The sequence below is a fragment of the Sander lucioperca genome, chromosome 9, assembly GCF_008315115.2.
Source record: "Sander lucioperca isolate FBNREF2018 chromosome 9, SLUC_FBN_1.2, whole genome shotgun sequence".
Taxonomy (NCBI): Eukaryota; Metazoa; Chordata; class Actinopteri; order Perciformes; family Percidae; genus Sander; species Sander lucioperca.
Genome location: NC_050181.1, coordinates 10802222 through 10828420, shown reverse-complemented (window position 1 = coordinate 10828420; position 26199 = coordinate 10802222). Strand labels below are relative to the sequence as shown.

Below are 26199 nucleotides of genomic sequence, written 5' to 3'. Positions count from 1 at the left end.
ACTGTAGGGGTGCAAATGTTCCACCAAAACAAGTTCCCAGTGGTAGACTGTAACTAACTAAGTACATTTACTCAAGTACTGTACATAAGTACAAATCTGAGGTACTTACTTGAGTCTTTTCTTTTCATGCTTCTACTCCACTACATTTCAGAGGGAAATAGTGTACTTTTTACTCCACTACATTCATTTGACAGATTAGTTACTAGTTACTTTACAAATTAAGATGTTTGCACACAAAACACATGTAGTTTATACAATATGATGTTTTGTTAAAAATTAAACTACCCAACAACATATAGCCATTCATTTACAGCTGAAATGACAATTATACACAGAACATTTTTGACTATTTCCAGTTTCTAAAATGTGAGCATTTTTCTGCATTGAGTACTTCTACTTTTATTAGTTTAGTACATTTTCCTGATGATACTTACATACTTTTACTTAAGTAACATTTTCAATGTTACTTGGTATTAGCACTTTTACTTAAATAAAGGATCTGAATACTTCTTCCACCACTGCAAGTTCCTTCCCGAGACTATTTTGCAGAGGCACCGTTGCTGCATCCATAGCTTAGCGCCACCCAAGACGATTGTGATTGGTTTAAAGAAATGCAAACAATCCAGAGTATTTTTTTCTTTTCTAATCCATTACTGACTGTTACAGTAATTTTACAGGCTAATGCAACACATTGGTGGGTCTTTCCCTCCGGACATTGCCAATTTGCTTGTAACACATAACACGCAAGGGTACAGACTATTAGCACAGTCAGCGAGAGAAAGAGCAAATTTCCTAAAGTTGCGCTAATCAATATTTTCATATAACATAACAATGCGTCCAACAGAGCGTTTCAGCATCTTTTAGCTCATTGTTTTAGTTTTCTTTAGTTATACCAACCATACTGTTTTGATGCACTCTCACTGCTCTCATGAACCCAGTTTCTAGCAGCAGCAGGCAGCTGTTTTCAGTAAAACAAGTTCTGATAAACCCATTGTTTGCAACCTGACCAGAACCAAACAGCAGCCAGGCAAAGTTACCGACTAGCTGGTGAACATGGTGGAGCATTTAGCAACTAAAAAGCCAAGAACTCCCTCAGGAGAGTTACATGTAGACCAAACCAGTGCTTATATTCAACTATATTATATGCAATATACAACAATGAATAAATGCTAATTTCTGCTGGACGTGTAAATAGGTAACTGGTTGCTAACACGCTAACACATATCAACTTTATAAGATATAAGAGATAACATGTCAGTGTTTTGTTAACAGCTTGTTCCCAGCTGCATACAACTGAGAACATAGGAGGACGAGAAATATTGTAATAGTTTACATGAGTTTGAAATTGACACAGGATGGATAAACAGAAGAGACAGAAATACACTCCTTTTGTGAGCATTAGTGATGATTGATATGGAGATATGGTTGAAAGTGGCAAACTGTTTCTAAATGCTCAAACAAAAAATGTCTATTTTTATCTCATGTCTAAAAAGTGTGAAAGTGATTATGTGTCAAATTCAGAAGCTGGTATAAGTTTGATAGCTACCTGAGGTTAAAAGGCTTATCTCTTCATTTGTGTTAAAAACATTTGGCTAGATGGCTTGAGGAGAGGAGAGGAGAGGAGAGGAGAGGAGAGGAGAGGAGAGGAGACTTGATCTACTACAGCAGCACTTTAGGAGTACATTGCGTTCCTGGCTCACTTCCCATGCAGCTTGACAAGTCCAAAGTGGACAGGTGGTGTGGGGATGGTGCTGGAATGGTTTTATGAGCTGATGCCCAGTGGCCATGTGGCATCGCCGGCTCTTCGTATGGAATGAGACGAGTCTGCGTGCCCACAGTGACCACGGCTATGAGTCACTGGCACTGTCACTTCCTGCCAAAGTGGATCAGAATGAGTGGGGCTTTGGGTCAGGGCAAGGCTAGAACATTTGGTGACAAGTTTCATGGCTGGGGACAGCCTTTCAGTTTAACATGAGGCTCTTAGCTAGAGTAGAGATCAGACCAATCTATTCAGTTGTAACCCAAAGAATGAGACAACTCTAATTACAACAGCAAGAAAATTGACATAGCTCAAGATAGCAATTCTTATAGCCAAACATACGTGTGTGTGTGTGTGTGTGTGTGTGTGTGTGTGTGTGTGTGTGTGTGTGTGTGTGTGTGTGTATTGTAATGCATGGAATCATCTTGTTTTGGCTAATAGCATCTCAGGGTAAACTACAACTTTCCGTAGGATAAAGACAGACTGCAGCTGACATGCAAATCAGCAAGAGCTAGGTAAAGCAACTGATCCCAGACTAATTGAAAAGGTAATGACAATGATTTGACAATAACGAATCAAATGAGAGACACTCTTTTTAGTCAGTTCTAATTTTGTGACCATAAACAATCAAGTTAAAAATAGAAGCTTGCAACACAGCCAAGTAAAACCTTCCATGAAAGCAAAAAAGGGTTAGTTGTAATCCTGTGGATTAATGGATTTGACAAGGGCATGTGCCTTGTGTAAATAATAGAGGCCAGATTACATACGTAGATAAGGCTGTGGCAGGGTGATCTGCAGGGGCTCAACCTTCTCACCAAACAAATACTGTATACTGTATGTGTCAGCCAAACTCACAGTGACGGAAAAGTAGCCATATCATACCTTTTCTGGAGATGTGCTTTGATTCTGATTAGCACATTTTAAAGTAAAAGCGTGTCAAGGTACCTGTGCTATTTTGATTACAAGATTTTGTAACACAAGCACTTAGAGGGTCACATTTTGAAAGTGACTAGATTAACCGCCGCGGTCAAATATGCAGCAAAAGTTGAGCAGATTTCCAGCACTGAAATCACAGATGAGTGATATTTGACAGATGGGAGAGCTGCAATCTTTTCTACATGTGAAGGAAGATAGATTGGGACAATGCAGTGGTCCCTTCATTCAGTTCATACCCACAACCAGAGTTGAGGCAAGGTTTAGCCCTGGGTAAATCTGGCCTAGATTAAAGGGGTCTGTCCACTCTTCCTCAAATGAAGCACTGGATAATCATATTAAGCACCGTATGGGCTTCCAGTATTCACAGTGACATCATGCTAAGCTGGTACAATAGTGGCATGTGCCAGCAGCCTGTGGCCAAAGCAGTACACACAAACACACACCACACACACACACACACACACACACACACACACACACACACACACACACACTTACAATGTAAAAGTTTGGACAATGTGTACACAGAGAAAAAGAGCAGCTTTTCATGCCAACTGTGACGGTAATTGAGGGATATGTGCTCAAGGAAGGGAAACAGACTCACCGTGGCAAGCTCATCAAACTTTCCAAACAGCTCATTTAGCAGTTTAACCAGTTCCTGGGCTGTGCACTGCGAAGCCAGGCTGGTGAAACCGACTATATCTGCAAACAGGATGCTGTGAGAGAGAGAGAGAGAGAAGTGTTTCAGTCAATGCAGGTTATTTATAGCAGCATGTATGAAGGAAAGAAAAGAGTATTGGGTGCCTGATCAGATAAGCTCACAGGAATTTGTTTTAAATGACATTTAGTAAGTCAATTTAAACATTCTCTTTGGATGTTTTTTTTTTTTTTTTTTTTTTTTTTTACAGCAAACTAATCAAACATTTAAATTAATGACCTGCAGCAGAAATAAAAAAGAGAAAGAGAGAACGTGCTCGGTTCTCTAACTGACTAGCAGCGCAGTCAAGCAGAGCGACTCAAAATAGAAGAGAGAGCATTCTCATGGGGATCAAGGTGAAGACATGTCCTGTTAAGAGTGGTGGTGTGGAGCCATTCTAGGATATATTGCAACCATCAAGGTGATTTCACGCTCTCCAGGTCAACTCGTATTCCCTTTTGACAGTTGTTCCATACGTCTTAGAGTGCTTGAGGTTTAAAGTTGAACTGGAATTAAAAAGAAATCTAAGAAATATTGGTGTGGGTTTATTTTTACTTGTGTACTGATGTGGTCAGAAAAGAAGTGGTACCAAAAAGAAGAAATGTTAGGATTACTTTACTTTTCTGCTGTGATATCACCTCCTACATTAATGTTCTCCAGATGGCATGGATTGTTGGTTCCCACTGAAGATGTTGGTTCTGTAATGCAATTGGTCCAATATCTGTGTAGGTGGGAACTGAAAATAGTTCAGAATATCACTCTAGTTCCAACAGCCACATACGTAAGCAGTTAACCAGCTGGGGGGCTAATGTTGTTAGCTGACTCTTTTTGCTGGTAGTCCCATCTGTGATTTGAGCACTGTGTATGTTACTGACTCTGCTTGTCAGTTACTCCATGTGATTATTGAATCACAGAGTAGCATACTCAGTGCTGAGGTTACCTGAGTTAACTCAGTCTTATTATGCGCTGTCACACCCCCCTCATAGACACTCTTAGCTTAGACACTGTTTTTGCAAATGTGTCCAAAATGGTTTCATTCTCTTTTGAAAAATGGAAAATAATGCACAATGGCTACATTTTAGATTATACTTCCTTACACTAAAAGTGTGGAGAAATCAAATTTCAGGTTGACTTTAAATGTTGCTTTCTAAGGGTTGGTAGAAGTTATTTTCACTGTTTATAGCTTTTTTCTGTGCCATTAGTGTTTCGTGCTGATTATCGTATGCATCATGTTTCATTATAACATGACAACAGGCCCTGGAGGAAAGGTTACTTGTTTGAAAAACGTTGGTGTCTTAATACGGTTCACCTGCCTGAGAAACAACTCGTTATCAATCTGCATCAGAGCAGAACGGGAATGTTTTTTCCCGTGAAGGATTTGCCCTGAGTGCTGTCCTCCCATTGAGAGTGTGAAGGGGATTAGTCATTAAACTCTGACTATCATGTCCAACTTGCATGTCTGCGTCTCTCGTACTGACGGCCGACTCGCCTGCATGTGGACTGGTGTTTTCACAATGTGACAGAGGGCTAGATCTTTACCAGGTACAGATGTCATAGTAATGGGGGGAAACATTTTAATTGGCAACCATCTGTGGCTAACAAATATTTGAAATGTTAAATACTGTACTAGTGTAAACACTTAGATTCACATTAACTCTGAAAACTTCATTTCATTGGACAAAATGCAGACAAAAAGTATACAGATGCAATCACATCATATTTATTGTGTGCATTGAATTAACCAACAATGGAGCAAAGAGCTGGATAAACACAGATTGATTTTGATGCCCAGTCATTTAGTCTTTCAAACTAACATAACAAATTGTGTTTCATGCCTGCTGCTGATTCTGGGCCAAAACTATTTCTTGTAAACGGTCTTGAATAAGCATTCTTAAAAGTGAAATTTTACTCAAACCATCTTCTCACAAGAAAACTATTTTCTTTGGCAGGTGCCTGAATAGAGGAGCTGGAAAACTACACTACTAAATCATGCTGTTTCTCATTTATGTGTGTCTTTACATAGACTGTTGGCTATTACTGTAAGAGTAGAGGACTAATTTTGCTGGAAAAGAACAATGCTAATTATTTCAGAGCTCTCTTTTAAAAATAGCACAGTAGCACTGTAACGTCTGCCTGGAGTAGCTTATAGTGCATCTCTCTCTGATGTGATGATGTTAAACAGGCAAAATAGTAGCCTTCCACACACATTTTAGGATGATCCCTGTAGTGTGCTTGCTAACGGACTCCTGCAAAGTGACACATGTCTCAGTCCATGTTCGGTTCATGATATCTGCGAGGCTCCTCAACACGTGGAGGCAGCAAACTTTTACGTTTCTGCAATTTTCATGACTGCACGCCTTAAATTCAAGCGCTCTTTTGCAAGACAGTATTGTATAAAATGTCTCTCCGCATTCTTTAATGCTTTCACGTCCACATCACTTAAAAAGTCTAAAGAAATAACACTGGAATCATGGCCCTCATTTGCTCAGCCAATACTGGACTGGAAGCTGATGAATGCGTTATGTTCAACCTTTTTTCATCGCAAAAACATCTCCAGACTCCGGCCATCACTCTCTGACTCTGTGGCAGAAACCCTCATTCATGCTTTCATAACCTCCCGTTTGGACTACTGCAATGGAGTCCTGTCTGGGGTCCCCAGGAAAACCGTAGACAGGCTCCAGTATGTCCAAAACTCTGCCGCAAGGGTCCTCACCCACACCAAGACCTGGCAGCACATCACCCCAACCCTCATCCACCTTCACTGGCTCCCAATTAAGTCCTGCATCACATATAAAATCCTCCTTCTCACCTACAAATCCCTCCATGCCCTGGCCCCACAGGACCTCTCCGACCTCCTCCATCCATACAGGCCCCCCCAATCCTGCGGTCCTCAGACGCTGGCCTGCTCTCCATTCCCCACACCAGACTCTGTACCTTCAGAGACAGAGCCTTTAGTGTTGCAGCAGCATCCCTCTGGAAAACCCTCCCTGCAGATATCCAAAATGCTATATCCCTGGACATTTAAAAAAAATCCTCCTGAAACACCACCTGTTTACCACAGCCTACAACCTCCTTTAGCTTAGCCAGTGTCCTTGGGTTTCTTGAAAGGCGCTATATAAATAAAAGTTATTATTATTATTATCATTATGTGTTAACACAAGTGAAACATACATAATTACAGCCCAACTACAGACTGTAACTGCTTTCCTTTAGTAAGTAGTTTGGTTATGTATATGTAGGAGGATTTAGGCAGACATTTTCATACAGGCAAACAAAAGTATGGGGATTTTTCTGCAAAGAAACTTGAAGAAAGTAAGAATGAGTCTCCTATGTGCTGCAGAGGGCATCCCATTTAGTGCATGGTCCCAATGTCTTGTGACCTTGTGTGAACTTCACTGCACTCAGTTATTTGTGGCTGTGTTTACCTCAGTTAGAGCACATGCGCACCATTGTCTCCACTTTAATGTGAAGCATGCATAGCGCATGGGGGCTGTGTTCCATTCAAAGTTCAGGTCAGAAGTATTGTTATCCGCATGTAATATGGGTCAAATGATGCTGGTAAATTCAAAATAAGCCACAAATGTTATGTTAGTAACTGCACATTCAGCTCATAAAAATGTTTATGATTAAATACCTCAACATGAGCAACTTGTCCCACTCAGCACATCATAAAAGCTACATAAATCCAGAGATGCACATTAAATAGGAGAACACATAAGCTTACTTGGCAATTAGTAACCGTGTCCAAGCGTGCGAGGACAGGCAAACTAAATCATAAAGACAAATATGAATGTGGGGTGTGTGCTGAGCATGCAGTTATTTACTACAAACAACTAGGGCTCATTTTTAACTACACAGCATTCCTTTTAATATATACCTGCATAACATGATTCTGATTCTATTTATACACCCATGTGAAAAATTTACACATATGCATTTGAAGTGTTGCAAGAGATATTTGACATAGAATTTGCAGTTGCATTAAGACTAATTTTCAATAAGTGATCTCACACATCAAAGGCACTCGTGTTTTTATGAGTTGGACTACTGAGAAGCACAGGGATCACAGACTGGGAGCTTCTGTATCTGATTTTGAATGTCCTCCGGCAAAAAAGTCAAAACAAACACTGCAGCTCTCTTGTCTAGTAATGCATAATAATGCATAAAGACATGCATGCTAGGACTTAGGGCAATGGCAGGAGTTACCTAGCAGCTAGGTAACTCCTGCCATTGCCCTTGACGTATAGGTACTGGCATTACAACTGGAGTTGGTCCCCAGGCGCCGGACTATGGCTGCCCACTGCTTCTAATTAGTTAGGATGGGTTAAATGCAGAGGATACATTCCTCGTTGTAAATGTACTTGGCAAATATAGGAAATATTATTATACAATATTATTATATCATTGGCAACAGCTATAAGTTAGTCTATCCCCAGCCATTGTCTACAGCAAACCCACTGTTCTGGACTGTACCATGTTCACTGGCCAAAACCTCATCCCCAACTCAACTTTCTGACTCAGTAAACTCGGGCAAAGCACAACAATTCAAATGATTAAGCAATGTAATACAAACATGATTTTTCCTGTGGTAGCTACAACTTGTGTAATAATATTGTCTAATTCGACCTCCCTCACACCCTCATCCATTATTTCCTCTCCAATGGCACATACTCATGAAAAGTTATTCCCTCAATTATCTCCTATTTCCCTCTATGGGAGGCATTACTGTAGCTATTTTGGCAGATGTGATTTCAAGTTAATCACATAGCGGAAGAGACAAGCCAACTCAAGGGTTAACTTTGGAAAGGCCCCTCAGGAGCTACAGTATGTGGGCAGTGTATGTGCTGATGTCGGGCCAATAGAGGCGCTAACACAGATGAGCATGCAAGATGCTTACAGGACATTTTAGAAGGATAAACTGTAACTTCTTAGTGATAGTGTCAGTGAGCATCTACAAACATTACAAAACCCTGACAGTGGCCCAAGTAGGTCACCTGGGAAAGAGAATGATATAATTTAGTTTTTTCCTCAAATTTTTCAAAGAATTATTTAACGCAAACTCAAGTGATGCAATAAAAGTCGTTAAAAGCATCCTACTTGATATGTCGACTGATCAACATTACATCTATTTAGTAAAGGGAATGCCTTTACCGGCGGGAATTTGTCTTTAACTTGCATTTTGTGCAGACTGTATTTACTGTATGTTTTGTTTTGTCATGGAATGAAATGTTACAAATAGACATGATGGAAATGCTTGTAAATTAAAAAAACAAAAAGTGATAAAGATGTGTTGTTGTGTTAAAGCGAGTGCTAAATTATAAAGTGATGATAAGTCTGAAAGCTCTTTGATTAAAAGACCAATATGATATTAAACAGTGCCTGCTCATAATTTATCACATCATTTTCACATATAAATAATAAAAATGCAATTTGTTTGACTTGATAAATTAAGAAATAATTCAGAATGAATTACTGGTGGTTTGAAAAATGTCCTTTCGGTACAGTAATCACTGTTTTTAGCTCAAGAGCATTTTATCCCACATATGTTGTTGAATAAGCTGCAGGTTTGTTACTTTGAAGTCCTATTCTTTTTTTGTAAGTGATTATTACAATATCCCTGTGGCTGGATTTTAATCAGATCAAATACTGCCCACAGTCTCAGAACATAATGAAGAAAACTCAGTACATTGTGCAGCACACTGTTTACTTTCTAATTACAGTCCACCCAAATCACATAAATCATGTCCGCATCCAGTCTAGATCACTCTCAAAGGGTGGCGCTATCTGAAGGAGTTCACGGCACAAAAGCAATCAGCCGAGCTCCACTGAGATGTGTCCATATTTAACCACCGTACGCACACACGGCATTATGCAACAAGAATTTAGTCTCCATTGCTTTTAATCCCCTGTAGCAACTTAATCCTGGGGTTTAGCAAACTCTCCTTCTCAAGCCTCCCTGCTGCTATGAGAACACAGAGGAAAGGAGGAAGAGGAGATAAGAAAAGGAAACAAGGAAATATGGGAGCATGATAAAAGAGATTTGAGAATACAGTAAGAAACACAGATTGAAGGAGGTGATGAAAAGGAAAAAAAATCTGATTTATAGATTTGTTCTGATCTGTTTAAAGGGTTAAAAGGTCAATCACAGCCAACTAAAGCTTCAGTAGTCAGGAGATAAAATGCAAGATGTAACTGCAGACTGCAGATTTGCACTGGTGGATTTGAACTAAGTGCAATTACTTAAGTGCTGTAGCCTACTTCAGTACAATTCTGAGGTACTCCTACTTTACCTGAGTATTTTCATTTAATGTGACTTCTACTCCACTACATTTATCTGACAGCTGTAGTTATTCGACTCGCAACAACATTAAAAGGCTGCTTGCATGCTAATGCATCTGTAATATTATTAATAATAATACAATAATATAACAATAATGTATAACTGAAAAGTGCAATTCTGCAACATAACAGCTTTGATACATGTTGCTGATGATACTGTTCTTTATCATTTTGAATGTTGGACTTTAACTCACAATGTTAAATACATGGCAGTATTGCTGCTTTTCTTATGGATCTGGATCTACTTATTCCCATCACTGCATATTGTATAATAATAGCAGCCCAATGAAAACCAAAGTAAATAAACTACACAAATGTCAGACAAAATTGATAAACAGCTGGTTTGTTTGCTAGGTAGAGTAGAAATGGCTGGGAGGGAGGAAAGATGATTGATATGATTGTGATGACTGTGTCAGCATTGTCTTGGTACATTATGTTAGCTAACATCTTCTGAAGATATATAAGGTATTGTCATTCATCAAGGTTAGCAGTTGGGTTACCATAGCCATCAACCTGTAGCAAAGAGTAATGATCTTACTGTAAGACAGAAAGTATCAGTCCCAAACTGTTAGGAGCTTGGTAACTGTGCAGGACATTGCATAAGTGCCAGATGAATCTCCTCCTCACATGCTGCTTAATCTAAAGTCTGGATTCAGTGTTATAAGGACAAATAATAATTAAATGAGTCAGGGGTCAACCCTTGATATTCAATGTGAAAAATTAAATATTTCAGTTTTGCAGCCCGTGGGGGTGTTACTATTTTAGGACACTGTTGGGTTGGATCATACTACATTGCATAGCCCTCAGTGTTCATTCCAAAGGACATGTTTGTTCCTTTTTAGCATGCCCCATAATTCATTCTAATTTAGCTTGGAATTCTCCCACGAGGAGAATATTGTATCTCAAAATACCACTGTTAAAAGTGGTATTAGTTAAATCAATTCAAGGGAGGGATACCACTGGGATTTGTCTGCAGTTGTGTTGTGTTGATATGAGGATCCTACCTGACATTGTCATGGCGCTGGATGTAGATTTTGTGAAAGATCCTTTCTGGGGGCTTCAGGAAATCCTCTTTCATCTCCATAGCTACGTTCCTGGGCAACAGACTCATTAGCAGGCGCTCCTGAGTGTGTGTGTGTGTGTATGTGTGTGTGTGTGTGTGTGTGTGTGTGTGTGTGTGTGTGTGTGTGTGTGTGTGTGTGTGTGTGTGTGTGTGTGTGTGTGTGAAAGAGAGGGAGAGAGAGAGAGAAAGGATAAAATAAGTTTAAATATACATTTATACAGTCAAACACAGCAAAGTTATCATAGGACAAAGTGTTAGTAGCGATAAGAAATGCGCTAGAAAAAAAGGCATGAAATCTAACAGAAATGAATAATGTGTCGAAATGACTCACGGTACAAGAGAGAGAGGGAGGTAGGGGGAAAAAGGGAAAAAAAACAACACACATCTAATTTTACCCATAGTTTCAGCAGAGTACAGGTGCCTGTACCTGTTTCTCATTCTCATCCTCCATCCGGAGTCTCTCTTCGATGCAGTTGCGAGCCTGCAGGAAGGCCTTCCTCTGGGCTCGTTCTGTCAGGATGCGCACAAACAGTCCTGACAGGTTGACACTGGTGAACATCACTGTGTTGGCAACCAACTGCAAACAGAAGAAAAAATAAAACATGAAACATACTGTTTTAATTCTTGTTAAAGACACATACAGTATAAAGGAAAACATTAAGAGATGCTGTGAAGAAGACTGTTGTATGTATTTATGTACGTGTCACTTTACATGCACGTGTGCTTAAGAATGATGAAAGAAAAGTAAATTGCTCTTTTCATGTACAGAAAATAATCAAATGTTAACCCTTGTGTTGTCTTCCCGTCAACCTTGAAAAAAAGTTTGTTTTTGCTTTTTCCAACATTTTAAATTGTTACATTTTTCTTCTACACATTTTCAGCACTTATTTCTACGTCCCATATTTTCTGATATCAACACAAGGGTTAAATATGCCATTTTATTGATATTCTATGTTTTTACATTTGTACTATTGTGTGTGTGTGTGTGTGTGTGTGTGTGTGTGTGTGTGTGTGTGTGTGTGTGTGTGTGTTGATCTGTGAGGCAAGCTGCTGCTTACAGGGATGAATAAAGTTGTATTGACTTGAATAAATTCACAATAATCTATCCCTATTACATTTGGAGTATACACAGTATGTGACATCCTCCTATACGAGAGATGGGTGAGAGGGTGGTGGGGCCTAATAGTTCTCTATTTTTGGTCTGTGAGATTTCAGTATTTGAGAATCCTTGCTCTGGTTCATCCATCACAGCAGATGCACAGCAGCATGACTGCTTCAACCTTGTGCAGGACACAAACAAGTTTTTTTTATACTTGACTGAGTTTGGCTGGCTGTGACTTTGTACACAAACCAAACCAAGTCCTACTAATATACTACTACTACTATATCCATCCTCATATCTTAGGTTATTCATCATGAGTGTATTCTACAGCTTGAGTCAATGGTGGAGCAAATTTGACATCAAAAGAAAATCTATAACAAATGACTTTTCGCTTCACTTATAAACAACAACAACAACAACAACAACAACAACAAAAAATGTAACTTTGGGGCATTCATGTTTTTTAGTGGGCATCATAAATACACTGTCAAAGCTTCACATAATCTCAAATTTAACAAACTTCTATTGCCACAGACAGGCATGTTTCCCAGTCCAATGAATAATGGATTCCCGTTTTGGCAGTAGCAGTCAGTCATTGTGCTTGGCAGCAGTGCTGGCAAGCATCAACATGTTCAAGCGATGCTCAAGTTACTTTACAGCCTCAAGTAAGTAAATGTGGACATCTGAGATGATTGGTGTACAACACTCCTCTGCTTATCTGTGGTGATAACCCCAATTTCTCTTCAGATGGCAATAACTGACCTCATTGCGCTGTACTCACTCGTGCAGCTATCTTACCCATTCACTGCCAGTAAGAAAGCTCCTAATAGTTTTACACAGTGAGGAAACTACAACATTTACATTGGTTTTTAATATGTAAAATTATGATTTTCAATATTTGTTAAAGTAGTGAAAGGATACATGTATAGCATTGTATTGTACACGAGGGCTTTCATTTATAATGCATGTTATTAGGCAGCGAAATATAAGACAAACTCCCAGGGACTGGTTACATTGTTTATAGCAGTCATTATAGTCATAAGGTGTGAATGTGCTTTGGATTGGGATCTAATATAACAGTTGTTCATTGTTATTGTTTTATATTTATCCAATCCAAGCTTAATCTAGACATGCAAGGTTTTCAACTAATGCTATATAACATTTTATTACTCCCAACTATTTGATGTACGAATGAAATGTGGCACTGTAAAGAGTAATATATATTCTTAACATACACAATTAAACATGTTCAGTAGATGACAGCAAGACTCACAGCGGAAGAGTAAGGAACTAGTAATAACCTATTTTTGAAGCAATATTAGGTTTTTTTTTAGTAATAAGACATTTCAGGTATATACTGAGCCATGAAAGCAGACAGTACTATAGGCTGAGCGCCTGGGCCCTAGGTGGGTGGTTGGTGCAAGCCTGGGCCATGCGGGGTCATGCCACACAGCTCATCGCTAAGCTTAATGGATTAGCTATCTCTGGTAGTACAGCTAACACTGTCCTTCACATGGCAATGCAGGTATCTCATAGCCTACATACAGGAAAACAATCTCCTCTGCAAATACGCTGTCATCATCCGAGAGCGTGATGAACTGATCACATCTCTCTTTCGTTTCCACGAAATGCACGATCTTCATGCCATATGCTGCACAGAGGCAGAAATGTTCCACTAGCCTGGAGGGTTTGACTGATGTGACATTTTTTTCTCACACCTGACAACAATCAGAAATGTGAGTGTGTATGTTTCATTGTGATAGAAAAAGGTACATAGAGATACTGTACATTCACAGAGAGCAGTTTACCAATTCCTATTTCGGCATGGACATGACATTAATGACTTTGCCCTCTTTTTCATAACAGCATATAGTGTGGTGAAAGTGTGGTGTGTGTGTGTGTGTGTGTGTGTGTGTGTGTGTGTGTGTGTGTGTGTGTGTGTGTGTGTGTGCCTCTGTTTGCCCTACTTCTGGTGCAAGCAGGATGTCACTATGGTTCTTCATTCCCAACCAGCTCCTTTTGGTCTGTGTCACATCGCCAGGGAAACAGTCATGGGCATGTAGACGGCTTTGCTCATTCATTTTTTCTTTGTTTCTTTTCTTTTTAGGGGCCTACAAGTATGCATCACCACAGTTGTGGCCTATACACAGTAGTTCACTATTACTGAACCTCTGTAAATATGTAGACTTACTTACAGGTGCGATATTGTAGTAGGGAGGACAGGCAAAAGGTCATTAAGCAGAAATTCACACTGTCTCACTTTGTGTTTGTCCAGCAGACAGACCAAGCTTCTCTTCATGGCTCATAGTTGTATTTGATCCCGTCTGTGGCTGAGTTGACATGAGCTAGCCAGTCTTTTTTTTGTAACCAAGAATTACACTTTGGTCAAATTTGATCAAAGCCTGAATAAATCTTATCAAGTCTAACCACAGGGAGCTGTCCTTGGTGCTGAAATGAAGTCTAAATAGTGTGTTTCACTGCATTGGCCTACATTATACTTGTTGTATTTAAAGTATAATGCATGTGTGTAGATGAAGGTAAAATAATGATGACTTTTACAGTATATGCCTATTAAAAAATAAAAATACAACATACAAAGGCACCATAATTAACGTGTAGCACATACGTACCGTTCTCCATAGTTTCTGTGTTTTCGCTGTGACAGAAGTGGCAGTCACAATCAAATGCGAGATGGAGACCATTATTCCAAGCACAACCGCCAAGAGTGTCCGCACAGGTAGGAGCGCATAGGCGACGAAGGTGACCAGGATGAGCTGCCACACGCCTTGCTCCGGGGACGTCGGGGGCTCCATCCCCATCGCACCCAGCGAGAAGGGACAGCAGAGGAAAGAGAACGTGAAGCCGAAGAGTAGCGTCAGGTTAACAATCTGTTGTAGCTGAGTCACTTGCAGGTACTTGACATTGGTTACGATGAACAGGGAGACGAAGATGACACAGTGGACTGGATGGGACCCTTTGGAGATGGTGAGGCTGGGGCCGGACAGCAACTCCACCACGGCCAGTGTCGAGGACATGAAGATGAGGACGGCCAGGGCTTTGAGAGTGGACGTCTGCTCCAGCTTCAGGTTATAGTTCTGGAAGAGGGACTCGAGCTCCTTGCAGTCGAACTCGTCCTCACACGCGATGGTGGTCAAAGGGACGCCCGTTGGACAGTGACTTCTCTTCCGCCTGGTTTTGACTTTCTGAAACGGTATTTCCTCCATGTCAGGGCCATTCATAAACTGAATACCTGCTCACAGCTTAGGTCAAACGGAACACCGGATCCCACGCCGACACAGACCGGAGCCAACGGTAAAAGACGCGCACAGCAGGCTGGAGGCAGAGCGTCCCAAATAGCTGGAGACTGACCGGTGGCCACAGACGCGCTCCACACTATCCACAGGTTGAATTGTGTTCTTCGGAGAGATCAGCTAACAGAGAAACCTTCATGTCCCGGCTGTATTTGCACGCATATATCAGTTTTTTTTTAACATTCGTTTGACCGCCACATGAAGAGCAGCGCACACGACGTCTAGTTCAGATGGTAAAGCTTTTCGCAAGGCTCAGATAGGATCACGCCTGCGCATTATGAGGTGAAGATAAGACAGGTCTCAGCTACTGAACACACATTCAAAGCGATTTGGCTGGTGCGGCTGCAGAGCTCTTCTCACCAATGTGACAGAGCATGTGCATACATCATCCATAATCCCAATGTCCTTTTCTTTTCCACCTACACATGACATGTTTCCATCATTAAAGCCTGCGCAATCAATTTTTATTTTCTACATATATTAATTCATTTAATGCTCTTCCTTTTCCTGTCTCCTTCACTCACACACACTAGGAGCAGAGTAAAATGTAGAATTAATACTGTTGTAGGCCTAACTGTGTATCAATGTTTTCAGACCATGATTCATGGAATTCTCACTGAGCTGGCAGCTACTGTGTTTGTTGGCACATGGGATAACATGCTTGCATACCATTCATCATATGATTTCTGTGTTGCCAGTGAGGCAGGCACCCTTACCATCAGCAACCTCTTGGCATTCAGAGGGTGGTGTTTCATTCATTACCATGGGAAGATTAGTCATCCGTCACAGGCTGCCTTTGCCATGACCCGTCAGTGCCAGAGAGGGTGTTAGAAAGTGACAGATGGATGGCCTATGCCAAAGTCTGGCCCTCTTACATGCTACCAGGACACTCGCATGCTTTCTGTTCCCCTTCCTGGCTCTCTCTCTCAGCCATTAGTACCCTAGCATTCACTGATCTCATTCAGCTATTGAATGAGTGTATGCAGTCTGACAGGTAAACAGACAGAGAGAGAAATGGATGGGGTGTAGTGAATATAGAACCAGTATTTGGCAGCCGCCCAAATTCAGAGACAAAAAAAGAAGCAGTGCTATAAAAGACTAGTCTGGCCACAGAGAAGCATCAAAGCCAGTGTTTCATGAGAAAAATAAAAAAAAATAGACATTTTAACACATCTGAGAACAAAAAGCTCTAGTGAGTCGATGCTGTATTAGAGCTGACACAATTAGTTGATAAATCAAGCGGATTGACGAAGATTAATCTGCATTATTGAGCAAAAACAACAAATATTCTACGGTTGCAGCTTCTCAAATATGACGATCCTCTGTTTTTCTCTGATATTTAATGTAAACTGAATGTTTTTGGGGTTTGGACAATTACGATTCCATTTTGGAAATGGCATTTTTCACCATTTTCTGACATTTTATAGACCAAACAATGATTCAAAAATAATCTATCAATCTATAATGAAAATAATCAATAGTTCCAGCCCTAGTTGATAAACTATAAACTACTATAATCAAACTTGCAAAACGCTCACACTAAATGATTTGTCAGGATACTGTTGTGTCCACAACAGTGTCCCTTACCTTCCCCTCATGTCTGCCTGCCAGTCTCACTCCTCTGTGTTATCTATCTCCTGCTCCTCTGAGAGAAAGATGTGGGACAGATGATGTAGGACACATTACTGTTAGGTGGAAACTCTCTGTCTGTCTTATCTACAACGTTTTTCACTCTTGGCACCTTCCACTGGACTTTATTAGGCGGCACACAAACACTGATGTGTTAGTGTAGTTTGCCTGTCAGTGACAGGGATACTGTAACAAGCCTGAGGTGATATACAAATGAAACAAATCAGTGACCTCATTTACATATTGTCTGTCGACCAGAGTGTAATTAATCTGGCATTGATTTTCTGCCATCGCCCTGATAAATATTTCAATATTCCTTGTGTACCAGCTCCTAAATTATTCTCAATAATGAGCGCTGCTATTTTTCAATTTTGTAAGACATCTCGCATTCCTTTGATGCAAATGTCAACTGTGCATTCAAACAAGATGAAAATCTGACATTCAGATTGCCATTTATGTATCTGCTCATGCAGGCTTGTGCTTTTTATTTTTGACTGCAGTTGATTGACAGATGGTTTCTTTCCCATTTGTGTGAAGGCATGTGGTATTTCCAGGAGGACCTCTTGGCCTGTTTGTGGCCAGGAACATTGGGGGATGAGAGCAGAGGCATCGTATCAAAGTGTCATTCCCTGCGCTTTTGATGGCTTCAGGTGTAAGTGCACGGTCACACTCTGCTAGCCCTCATCTTCTGAGAACAAAGAGAGGTCTCACGGGTGTTCACACCACAAAGCTGCACTCCAAGGTCATGGGACAAGGAGACAGCAGCCTGCTCTATGCTGCGTGCCTCTCTACTAAAAATCATCTTCGCTTCCTCTATGTCTGTCTTTCTATTTCTGTCTCTTTCTCTTTCATTACACAAAAAAAAATCCTCTCAGACTGACTCAGACTGAAAGACATGAAACAGCTGAGCGTCTGAAATGGTGGTAAAACAGATAATTATGTATCTGACATATTTACATTGCAAAATCGTTATTTGAATAACAGCTTGATGACTCAACAGCTTGAGCTCTCTGGAGCAATTAAAGTCTTCTCCGCCACATGTCAGTTGTATAGCCTCTTCCCAAAAGCTGATCTATAGCACATAAAAGATCTAGCAAATGCTTGCAACCTAATTTGTTTCATGTTGGGCCTTTGGTCATGTCTCAAATGTGGCTCCTCTTGTCAATTGAGCAGTGAGAAATGTCACCCTCTTTATCTCTCTTGCAAAAAGTTTTACACAGCCTTTAATTCTCCAAACAGCAGGGTGTTTCCGTATCTTAAAACGGATAGCTCTCATGCGCACGCACGCACGCACGCACGCACGCACGCACGCACGCACGCACACACACACACACACACACACACACACACACACACACACACACACACACACAGATGTGTGGTCCATGAGGGGGACAACAGGATGAAAAGCAGATGAAAAAAAGCAGAGCATATTAAAAATAGGAAATGTTTAGATCTGCTGCATTCATCTAAATATTGCTTCACACTCACTGTCATCAAGTGATCATCTGTAATGATAGCCCAGTAGCTGGCAAGTCCCACAAGTGTCCAGATGTGGCTGAGGCATTGCTGGTCTTATAATCACAGACACATTGGCTTAACACCAGCAAATGAAACAGCCAAGCCAGACCCAAGAGGGACAGGCAATGCATGTTATGAATTAGCTAATGTCAGCCTTAATTAAAATGTGCTAAGAAACAAAACACCTTTTTTCCACGATTGTCAGTCAGGTGTGCTATTCCTGGTTTCCTCAGAGAAACGGCTATATCTTGGAAGGATAAGAAAACTACAAAAGATGGAGAACTCTGTGAGAATATGAGCTTTACAGTATATGCATGAGATTTTACGTTCATACCATGGTGATGGATATATTTCTTTTCCTTTACTTAGGAAATTGAATAGAAAGTGTAAATCAAACATGGCCACAAGTCACCTATTTTTCACATAAACTTAAAAGTAATGAGTCCAAATTCAGCCTTGAGCAGGAACATGCAAAACTCCATTTGTCAGGGCTGAAAACATAATGCACACATGATTACCAAATCAAAACTGGACCCGGGGAAAAAATCCACAAGCTTATCCTTCATTCAGCACAGAGAATGATTTGTCCCCTCTACAAAACACGTCACAACAGATAAACATAAAAGCTAAGTTACCCCAGAATCCATGATTCAAACATAATTCTGTCTGTTGATGCACTTGTCAGTTCAGTGTCAACAAGGTCATTGAACAGGTTTGGATTGTATTTTTAAAACCTTGCACAACAAAATCTTGATCTAACAGAGTTCAGCTGTTTGTCATGTAAGCATGGCTAAAAACAATTGTTGAGATTAATTCTCAGATGCATTGCACATGGTATAAAGATGATGACACATGACTTTTACAGCCAGTTGTTACTGTTTTGTTTTGTGTGTGTCATCTGTCGAAACAAACAACAGCATCTATGCAGTGTGTGTCGTTTTAAAATGTGTGATCGGCATTGTTTCCTAAATGAATCTCAATTTTGGGATCAATGCATTCACTCCCACCCAGTGGACTGAGAAATACTTTTCTGAGTCAAAGAATGATTTGGATAGAATGTGCAAAAACATGGTTTAACAAATAAGTGACATTAGCCAGCTTTTGATCTTAGATGTCTTTTATTTACTAAATATTTAGCAATCTTGCCTTCTAATAATATGTGTGAGGTTAAATAATAGAGGTGAAAAGGGAAATCAAATCCTAACTGAATACTTAAAGTAGCATCTGGATAATTTGCAGATCAAATGTAATCCTGATGCGGCACCTTCCTTTCCCTAAACAGCATACATGATATTTTTTCACGACAGCTTGCTGATTGCAACCTTTTGCTTATCAACATACACATCTGAGGGACCTTTTTCATCATCTCCTCCATTACAGACAACACCACCCTTCTAATCTTCCACTCATATCAGCATTGCTAATGAGCCCAACAGCCAGCTACTATATACTGTTTATGGACACATGTATTGTAACTGCAGACTACAATGGAAATGGGATTGTGTAAGGACAGTGACTCAGGATTTTCCTCTGTATTTATTCCTTTACATGAACGATACAGATCTGAGAAATGTCCATTTCAAAAGTACACACATACCGACAATGAAATAACTAAATAAAATGAAAGAGAACTTTGAACAGTTAGGGAGTAGTCTTTTCTCTACAACTAATGATCTGTGAAAACAAAATCAGCCCTATAGGGCATTACATAGTGAATCCATTTTTCCCAGTGTGAGGCAAATTGCTCCAATTTATGATTGACAAATGCTGTTATCTTTTCCATATTGTAAATGTCCATTGTGATGTCCATCCATCCATTTAGAGTCAGGCTCTCTTGTGATAACCATTTCCTGGTTAAAGCCTTTTTAGCTGCAACCAACAGAATGTTCAATAAATACTTTAAAAAGGGCATTGTGTATCCCCCCTCCTGTAGTCTTTGATAACTGGGCAGCCCCAGAAAACATGGTAGTGGTTTGCATATTGGTTTTATCTTTTTTTATAAGGTGTGGATTACTGTTTGGGTGCTTTCTGTCCAACAGAAACCGAGTAGAACCTCCAACAACACTAAATGCTGAAATATTAAGATCATAACAAGAAGTAACACTCGTGGCTGTTTGGCATAGGTCTGTGTGCAAGCTTAAAATGGATCAATAGCCATCAGGTGCATGAGATTCAAGTGCAGCACCCGCCCCATTGTGAAATCCTCTTAAAGCTTCTGAGTTTGAGTAATCTGGGAGAGGCAATGTGTGAGCGTGTATCTGTGTGCGTATGTGTTTGTGTGTTTGCGTATAGTCCATGTGCCTTGTCCCCTCCCATAAAGGCTGTCTTCCAAAGTATCACATGCCCCATTGCATTTAAGTGCTTGGAGTGTTCACTGTGCAGTGAGAGAGACAGACAGAGACAGAAAGAAAAAGAGAGAGAGCTCATGAGAGCACATTTCTGCCGTTACGATAGCATTGTGCTCACTAAAGTTATTGCTGAGATTAGGAAACATGGCGACAGGAAAACTGTGTGCGTGCACAAGTATGTAGTGTACGTTTGGGTTATCATTTTTACCATTTATCCTTGCTTTCTCATCCAAATAATTTTGGATAACTTGGGGGGGGGGTTGTTGAAAAACCTCTACGATCTGATTGCTTGTGTTCCTGACTTTACAGCAATGTTGCCAGACTCCCAGATCTTAGCAATTTACTTGAGTGAGTGGAAATAGTCTTGGAAATAGTGTATGTCAAAGCAAAGCCTATCTCAAGTTTATGTGAAGTGTAATGAGAAAGTGGGAAAATAAGAGAGAGAGAGAGAGAGAGAGAGAGAGAGAGAGAGAGAGAGAGAGATGGTGGCAGGCTGATTGGACATGTAACGGATGAGACTCAACAACACTTGGAAAGGCCTGATGTTGAATAGGAACTTGATATTGAATTTCAAAGACACAAACAAGATTCAGCCGGCAGGGAGGGGAGAGTTTGCTCTTATGTGTGTCCTGTGCTGCTGTTCTCATAGAAGCCAAGTACTTCTGTGGTGATCAATAACCAGGAGAAAGTGGCCACTGGCCCTGATCCTAATTAGTTCAGGGTTAGAGCAGATTAGCTTGCACCTGAGCCCCTATCTCAGCCTTTCTCAAACAACAGCTCCCTCCCAGGTGCTTCTAGGTAGCCCTCTCAGTCCTACCTAGAAGCTAGATGAAACCTTTTTCTCACATATCGCTTATGGTTCATCTCATTGTGGAAATATCAAGCTTTCATCGTGTAAAAGACCAAAAATAAAGCAACACAAAATCATCGCAGAGTGGGGACAGGTGGGTCTGTCAAAAAGTGGTCCTTTGAAATAACAATGGTGCTCATGGCAATGGAGCGATTAGCTGTAAACCTTTGGTATCACAGCCAAGTTTGCTAAACACAAAGAGTTCAGGTGTGTGTGTGTGTGTGTGTGTGTATGTGTGTGTGTGTGTGTGTGTGTGTGTGTGCGTGCATGCGTGCGTGTGTGTGTGTTTGTGTTTGCATGCATGTGAGACAAGCCCTACTCTCCACTCCAGTGTTCTGATATGACAGTTGCTATACATAGAAAATACGTAAGCCACATTTTAAAATGCAATCTATTTTGGAAGCTCATTAATCAATTAAAGCATGTCTTTATCATGTGGTTATATTCTGTTATAAACAAGAAGAAAACCTAAAGACAAAGACACAAATTGAAACCAACATGGGACCTGGACATGAGGATACTGGACAGAGATAGTTATTATACTGTACTGTACAAATAGTACTTCTTTTATACACAATGACTTGCTACTGAATACGGAACGCTGCTAGCAATGTTTAACCATTTTCATGATGATAAAATGGGCTCTTTTATTGTTTAAAATATATGTATAATGTTTAACTGGGCCTGATCATAGTGATATAATTTACATGAATAATCAATTCTCGATTGTAACGTAGCTAAACATAACTTTTTCTTGGAACTAACATTAAAGAAGAGTCTTTTCTGTTCAAACATTTTAGACAAGGATTAAACTTGTGGACATTTTATTTTGTCAGCTTACAGAAAAAGCTAACAATCAAGTGCTGATTTCATATCCCTTATACATATTAGGAATAATGAGGGACTTAGACTGATACCTGTGGAACGCCACCTGTGCCATTAATACTATACTGAATATGATTAGTTAGGTATGATTTCAACCAACTAAATGAAGCTAAGCATAAGTTAATTCAGGAAGACTTCCATGCTTTCATTCTCCTCTCTCTCTTTCCTAATCTGATCAGCTGATTCTGGCGTTCACTCTTCAGTTAAACCAACCAGAATTTGCCATGATTTCCATGAGCCAATCACATCATTGCATCCCTGCTTTAAAATCTGTTCTCCTCTCTGCCGCTATCAGTTGTCATTTCAGGCAAATCGAGCAGCCCTCCTCCACCCCATTCACCTCCAGTCATCATCATTCACAGCACCCAGGGTCCTCCACCAGAAGCCCTGCTCCCATAACATCTATCCAGATCCAGCCTACTCATGGCCTCTCTACCCCTTATAAAAATGTACATAGCGACACAGAGTCTAATCTCCAAAGACTGTACATTTCAACCTTGTGCATCATGCGATGAATAAACTTATTTGCACCTTTCAACAAAGTCTCTCCTGAACTATAGGTTACCACACCCAATAGCCTCCAATTGATTGTATAACAAATTATTTACTGTATCAAATGAAAATAGACACATTAATAATATGTGTACTATGGGATGTGATGACAGAGCAGTTGTCTTTAAAAAAAAAATTGACAGTAATGCCACTGATGCCTGTAGCTATACACTGTGTTCAGTGTTGGGAGTAACGCGTTACAAAAGTAACGCAATTACAGTAATGTATTCCTTTTTGCTGTAACGCAGTAATATAACGCATTACTAATTCAATTTCGGTAATATTATACTCGTTACAATCTCAGTAACGCGAGTTACAACGCATTTTAACGCAACATTTAGTGGTGCGTTTTTTTTAAGAATTCACCAACACATTTCTTCACAGGAAAAAAAAAAGCCGTATTATTTTCCTGTCGCTGTATTCGATGGTTGAGATGACTGCAGAGACAGATACATTTGCGAGATGGATATTATTTTCAGGAGTTATTACACTGCGTTGAAGTGAGCTGTCCTGTTTCTGTTCCCGTGGTCAGAGCCAGAGACGGTACGGACAGCATGTATGTCCCAACAGGTGACGGTACGTCAGCGGCTGACAGATATAAACATGTCGGGAATTAATGTTGAGGCTTGCTACACGTAAATATCATTGCATTTTATCAGCCGTGGAGAGTAACTATGCCTGTAGTGGAATGGCTTCGAATGACGACCAAAAGCGCTTGTCTTTTACTGTGACCATTTACTGTTCAATATGTTGCAGTTTTACAAACAAGAAAGTGAACAACTGGAGCCTGACGGACATGTTGCATCTCAGTAAGCTAGCAAGAGTAGGCTACACAACAGACAACGTCCGTGTAGCTTACTTCAAAATAAAAAGCACTTCCTGTGACGGTTCGCAGTAATACTAAATTACTGTTAAATAAGGTTGTGTAGGCTACCTTTTCACAAATCAGCTGTAAATCAAGTACTGTAAATAATGTAAATAGTGAGTTTTAATCACACTATAATTGAACATTTCCTTTAGAGTGTTTTAAACTAAACAACATGAATTTCTTATTCAAGTGCTATAAACAAACATTTTACAACAATGCCGTACTTTTAATTGAGTATTTTCATTTTCTCCTAATTGCCTATTATACGTTTTACTTATCTATTTTTTATAGCTTTAGTTACTTTGCATATTTATATTAATTATACAAAATATGAATAATCTATGATGTATTAAAGTGGATTCACAAGCTAGCTGCCAAATCAAACTTCCCCTGTTATTTTGGTAAAAGTAACTCAAAAGTAATGCAAAAGTAGTGTAACGCATTACAATTCAGAGACAGTAATATTGTAATATAACTAATTACTCTCAAATGACAGTAACTAGTAATCTATAATGTATTACATTTTGGAAGTAACTTGCCCAACACTGACTGTGTTATAGCTCTGTGTAACCATAAAGCTACAGTATGCTTATCTGTGTAATATTCACAGCTCCTCACCGAGCCTGACCTGGTTTGTTCTGACACTTCTGCTGGTCTGCATACAGAAAGGAAAAATCACACGAGTACACTTACAAACACACACACACACACACACACACACACACACACACACACACACACACATCCAGCTGGCCATCAAATACCACTCTCAGCTTTTTCAAAACACAGACTCCAACAAAATAAATCAGAGTCAATCACACGCACGCACGTACACATACACACACACACACACACACACACACTTATACTAAAACCAATATATGCCTACACACACAGAGATGCCATCTCACGGTCAATCTACAACCTCATTCAAAGAGACAGAGAGATATTTGTAGAGCTGCCACCAATGAAGATGAGTCTATTAACCCAAAGGCTTTTGGGTCAGACAAGAACCTTTCCACTTCTACTATTTTAGCCCTCCCGACTGCATTCATTAAATGAATGAGCTGCAGGACTTGGAAGCAGAGTTGTCAGCTCTCTGGCAGAATTGTTCGCATCAGCTCTAGAAATGACTGTATCAGATGGCTGAGATTTCTCTTAAGTGCCCCTCCGTGTAGTTTTTCGCTTGATGACAAATGGGACGTGGCCTACCTCTCCTTGAAGGGGAAGCAGCGGTAATAGAACAGGAAATGAGGAAATCTAATCATGTCAATGATGATGATGATATACATTAACAGGTGGAGATACTTTATGGACAGACAGAAGGATTTGATTTGGATGCTAATTGTTGAGCAAAGAAAGCAAGTAGTGAGGCGCCACAGTGAAGACAGAATACAATTTAGGAAAGGAAATAGTGCCGCACATGTGCTGTTTCACCAATGTGGACCAACTGTGGTGTGTTTGTGGTGTTGTTTTGAGGGTCTGCAATGCTGTGTGGACTAACAATTGGATAATGAGAGTAATGAAACTACAGTGGGCATTAAATGGGCTAACCCTGAGTGACTTCCCTGAGATACTGAAGATGGATTACGTACCTCTCTGTGTGTGTGTGTGTGTGTGTGTGTGCCTCTCACACACATACTCTCCCTAGCTCTCTTTAGATAATTCCTTTATGACTATCATTACATTATCATAACACTGCCTAATGAACATAACCTTCCACGGCTAATTTGAATGACTCCTAGCCCTCCGTCTCTCTCATTGGACTGGGTGACTTACACGTTAGTCAAGTCAGTCAATGAAGGCAAACACTTTTAGGAGTGGGATTTTTTATTTTGTATTATTAGTTTATTTGAAAATATGTTAGTTTGCCAGAAACAATCTCCCTTCCTCGTCGCATGTTTTTGTACTCAAGCAATACTATGAAAATATAAAATGTATTCAGATCCCTATAAGAGATCAGCTGGGACAACAGATGCCTCATTGTGTCATAGACTGCTTTTCACTTCAAACTGTTTCCATTCTCAGCAGCATTATGATTGAGGCCGATACGGTTTCCTCGGCTCAGCCGTAACAAATCTGAGCTCATCGATGGCCTTGGGGTTCTTAAGTCTGCATTTCCACTCACTCATGCATACTAAGAGAAGAATCTAAGTGGATGCAATGTTGTTTTCTGTGCCACTTTCAAAGCAGTCATTTGTTACTGTATAATCTGGTTAAGATAGAAAGCTACATGCTGGCATCTACTGTTCATTTTGGGCACACACAGTACACTCCACTCTCAAGAAAAGCCACGGATGCTTTTTCAATGCACAATAAGACACAAAAACAGCACATAA

The 26199-nt window shown here is 40.1% G+C and overlaps 1 protein-coding gene across 3 annotated transcripts in view; it reads right to left on the bottom strand.

The window, feature by feature from the left end:
- LOC116046040 (adenylate cyclase type 1-like) overlaps positions 1-15474 on the bottom strand; it is a 37096-nt gene extending 21622 nt beyond the window's left edge. For 2 of the 3 annotated variants that reach the window (XM_031294160.2, XM_031294161.2), the window contains exons 1-4: positions 14527-15135; positions 11222-11371; positions 10736-10854; positions 3300-3411 (exon numbers count right to left, since the gene is read on the bottom strand). In XM_031294160.2, coding sequence (XP_031150020.1) covers positions 3300-3411; positions 10736-10854; positions 11222-11371; positions 14527-15135 — 990 coding nt within the window. Of the gene's footprint in view, positions 1-3299; positions 3412-10735; positions 10855-11221; positions 11372-14526 lie in introns of all 3 variants that reach the window. The other variant, XM_036005235.1, reaches the window with a different exon arrangement.
- Positions 15475-26199: the final 10725 nt, after the last annotated feature.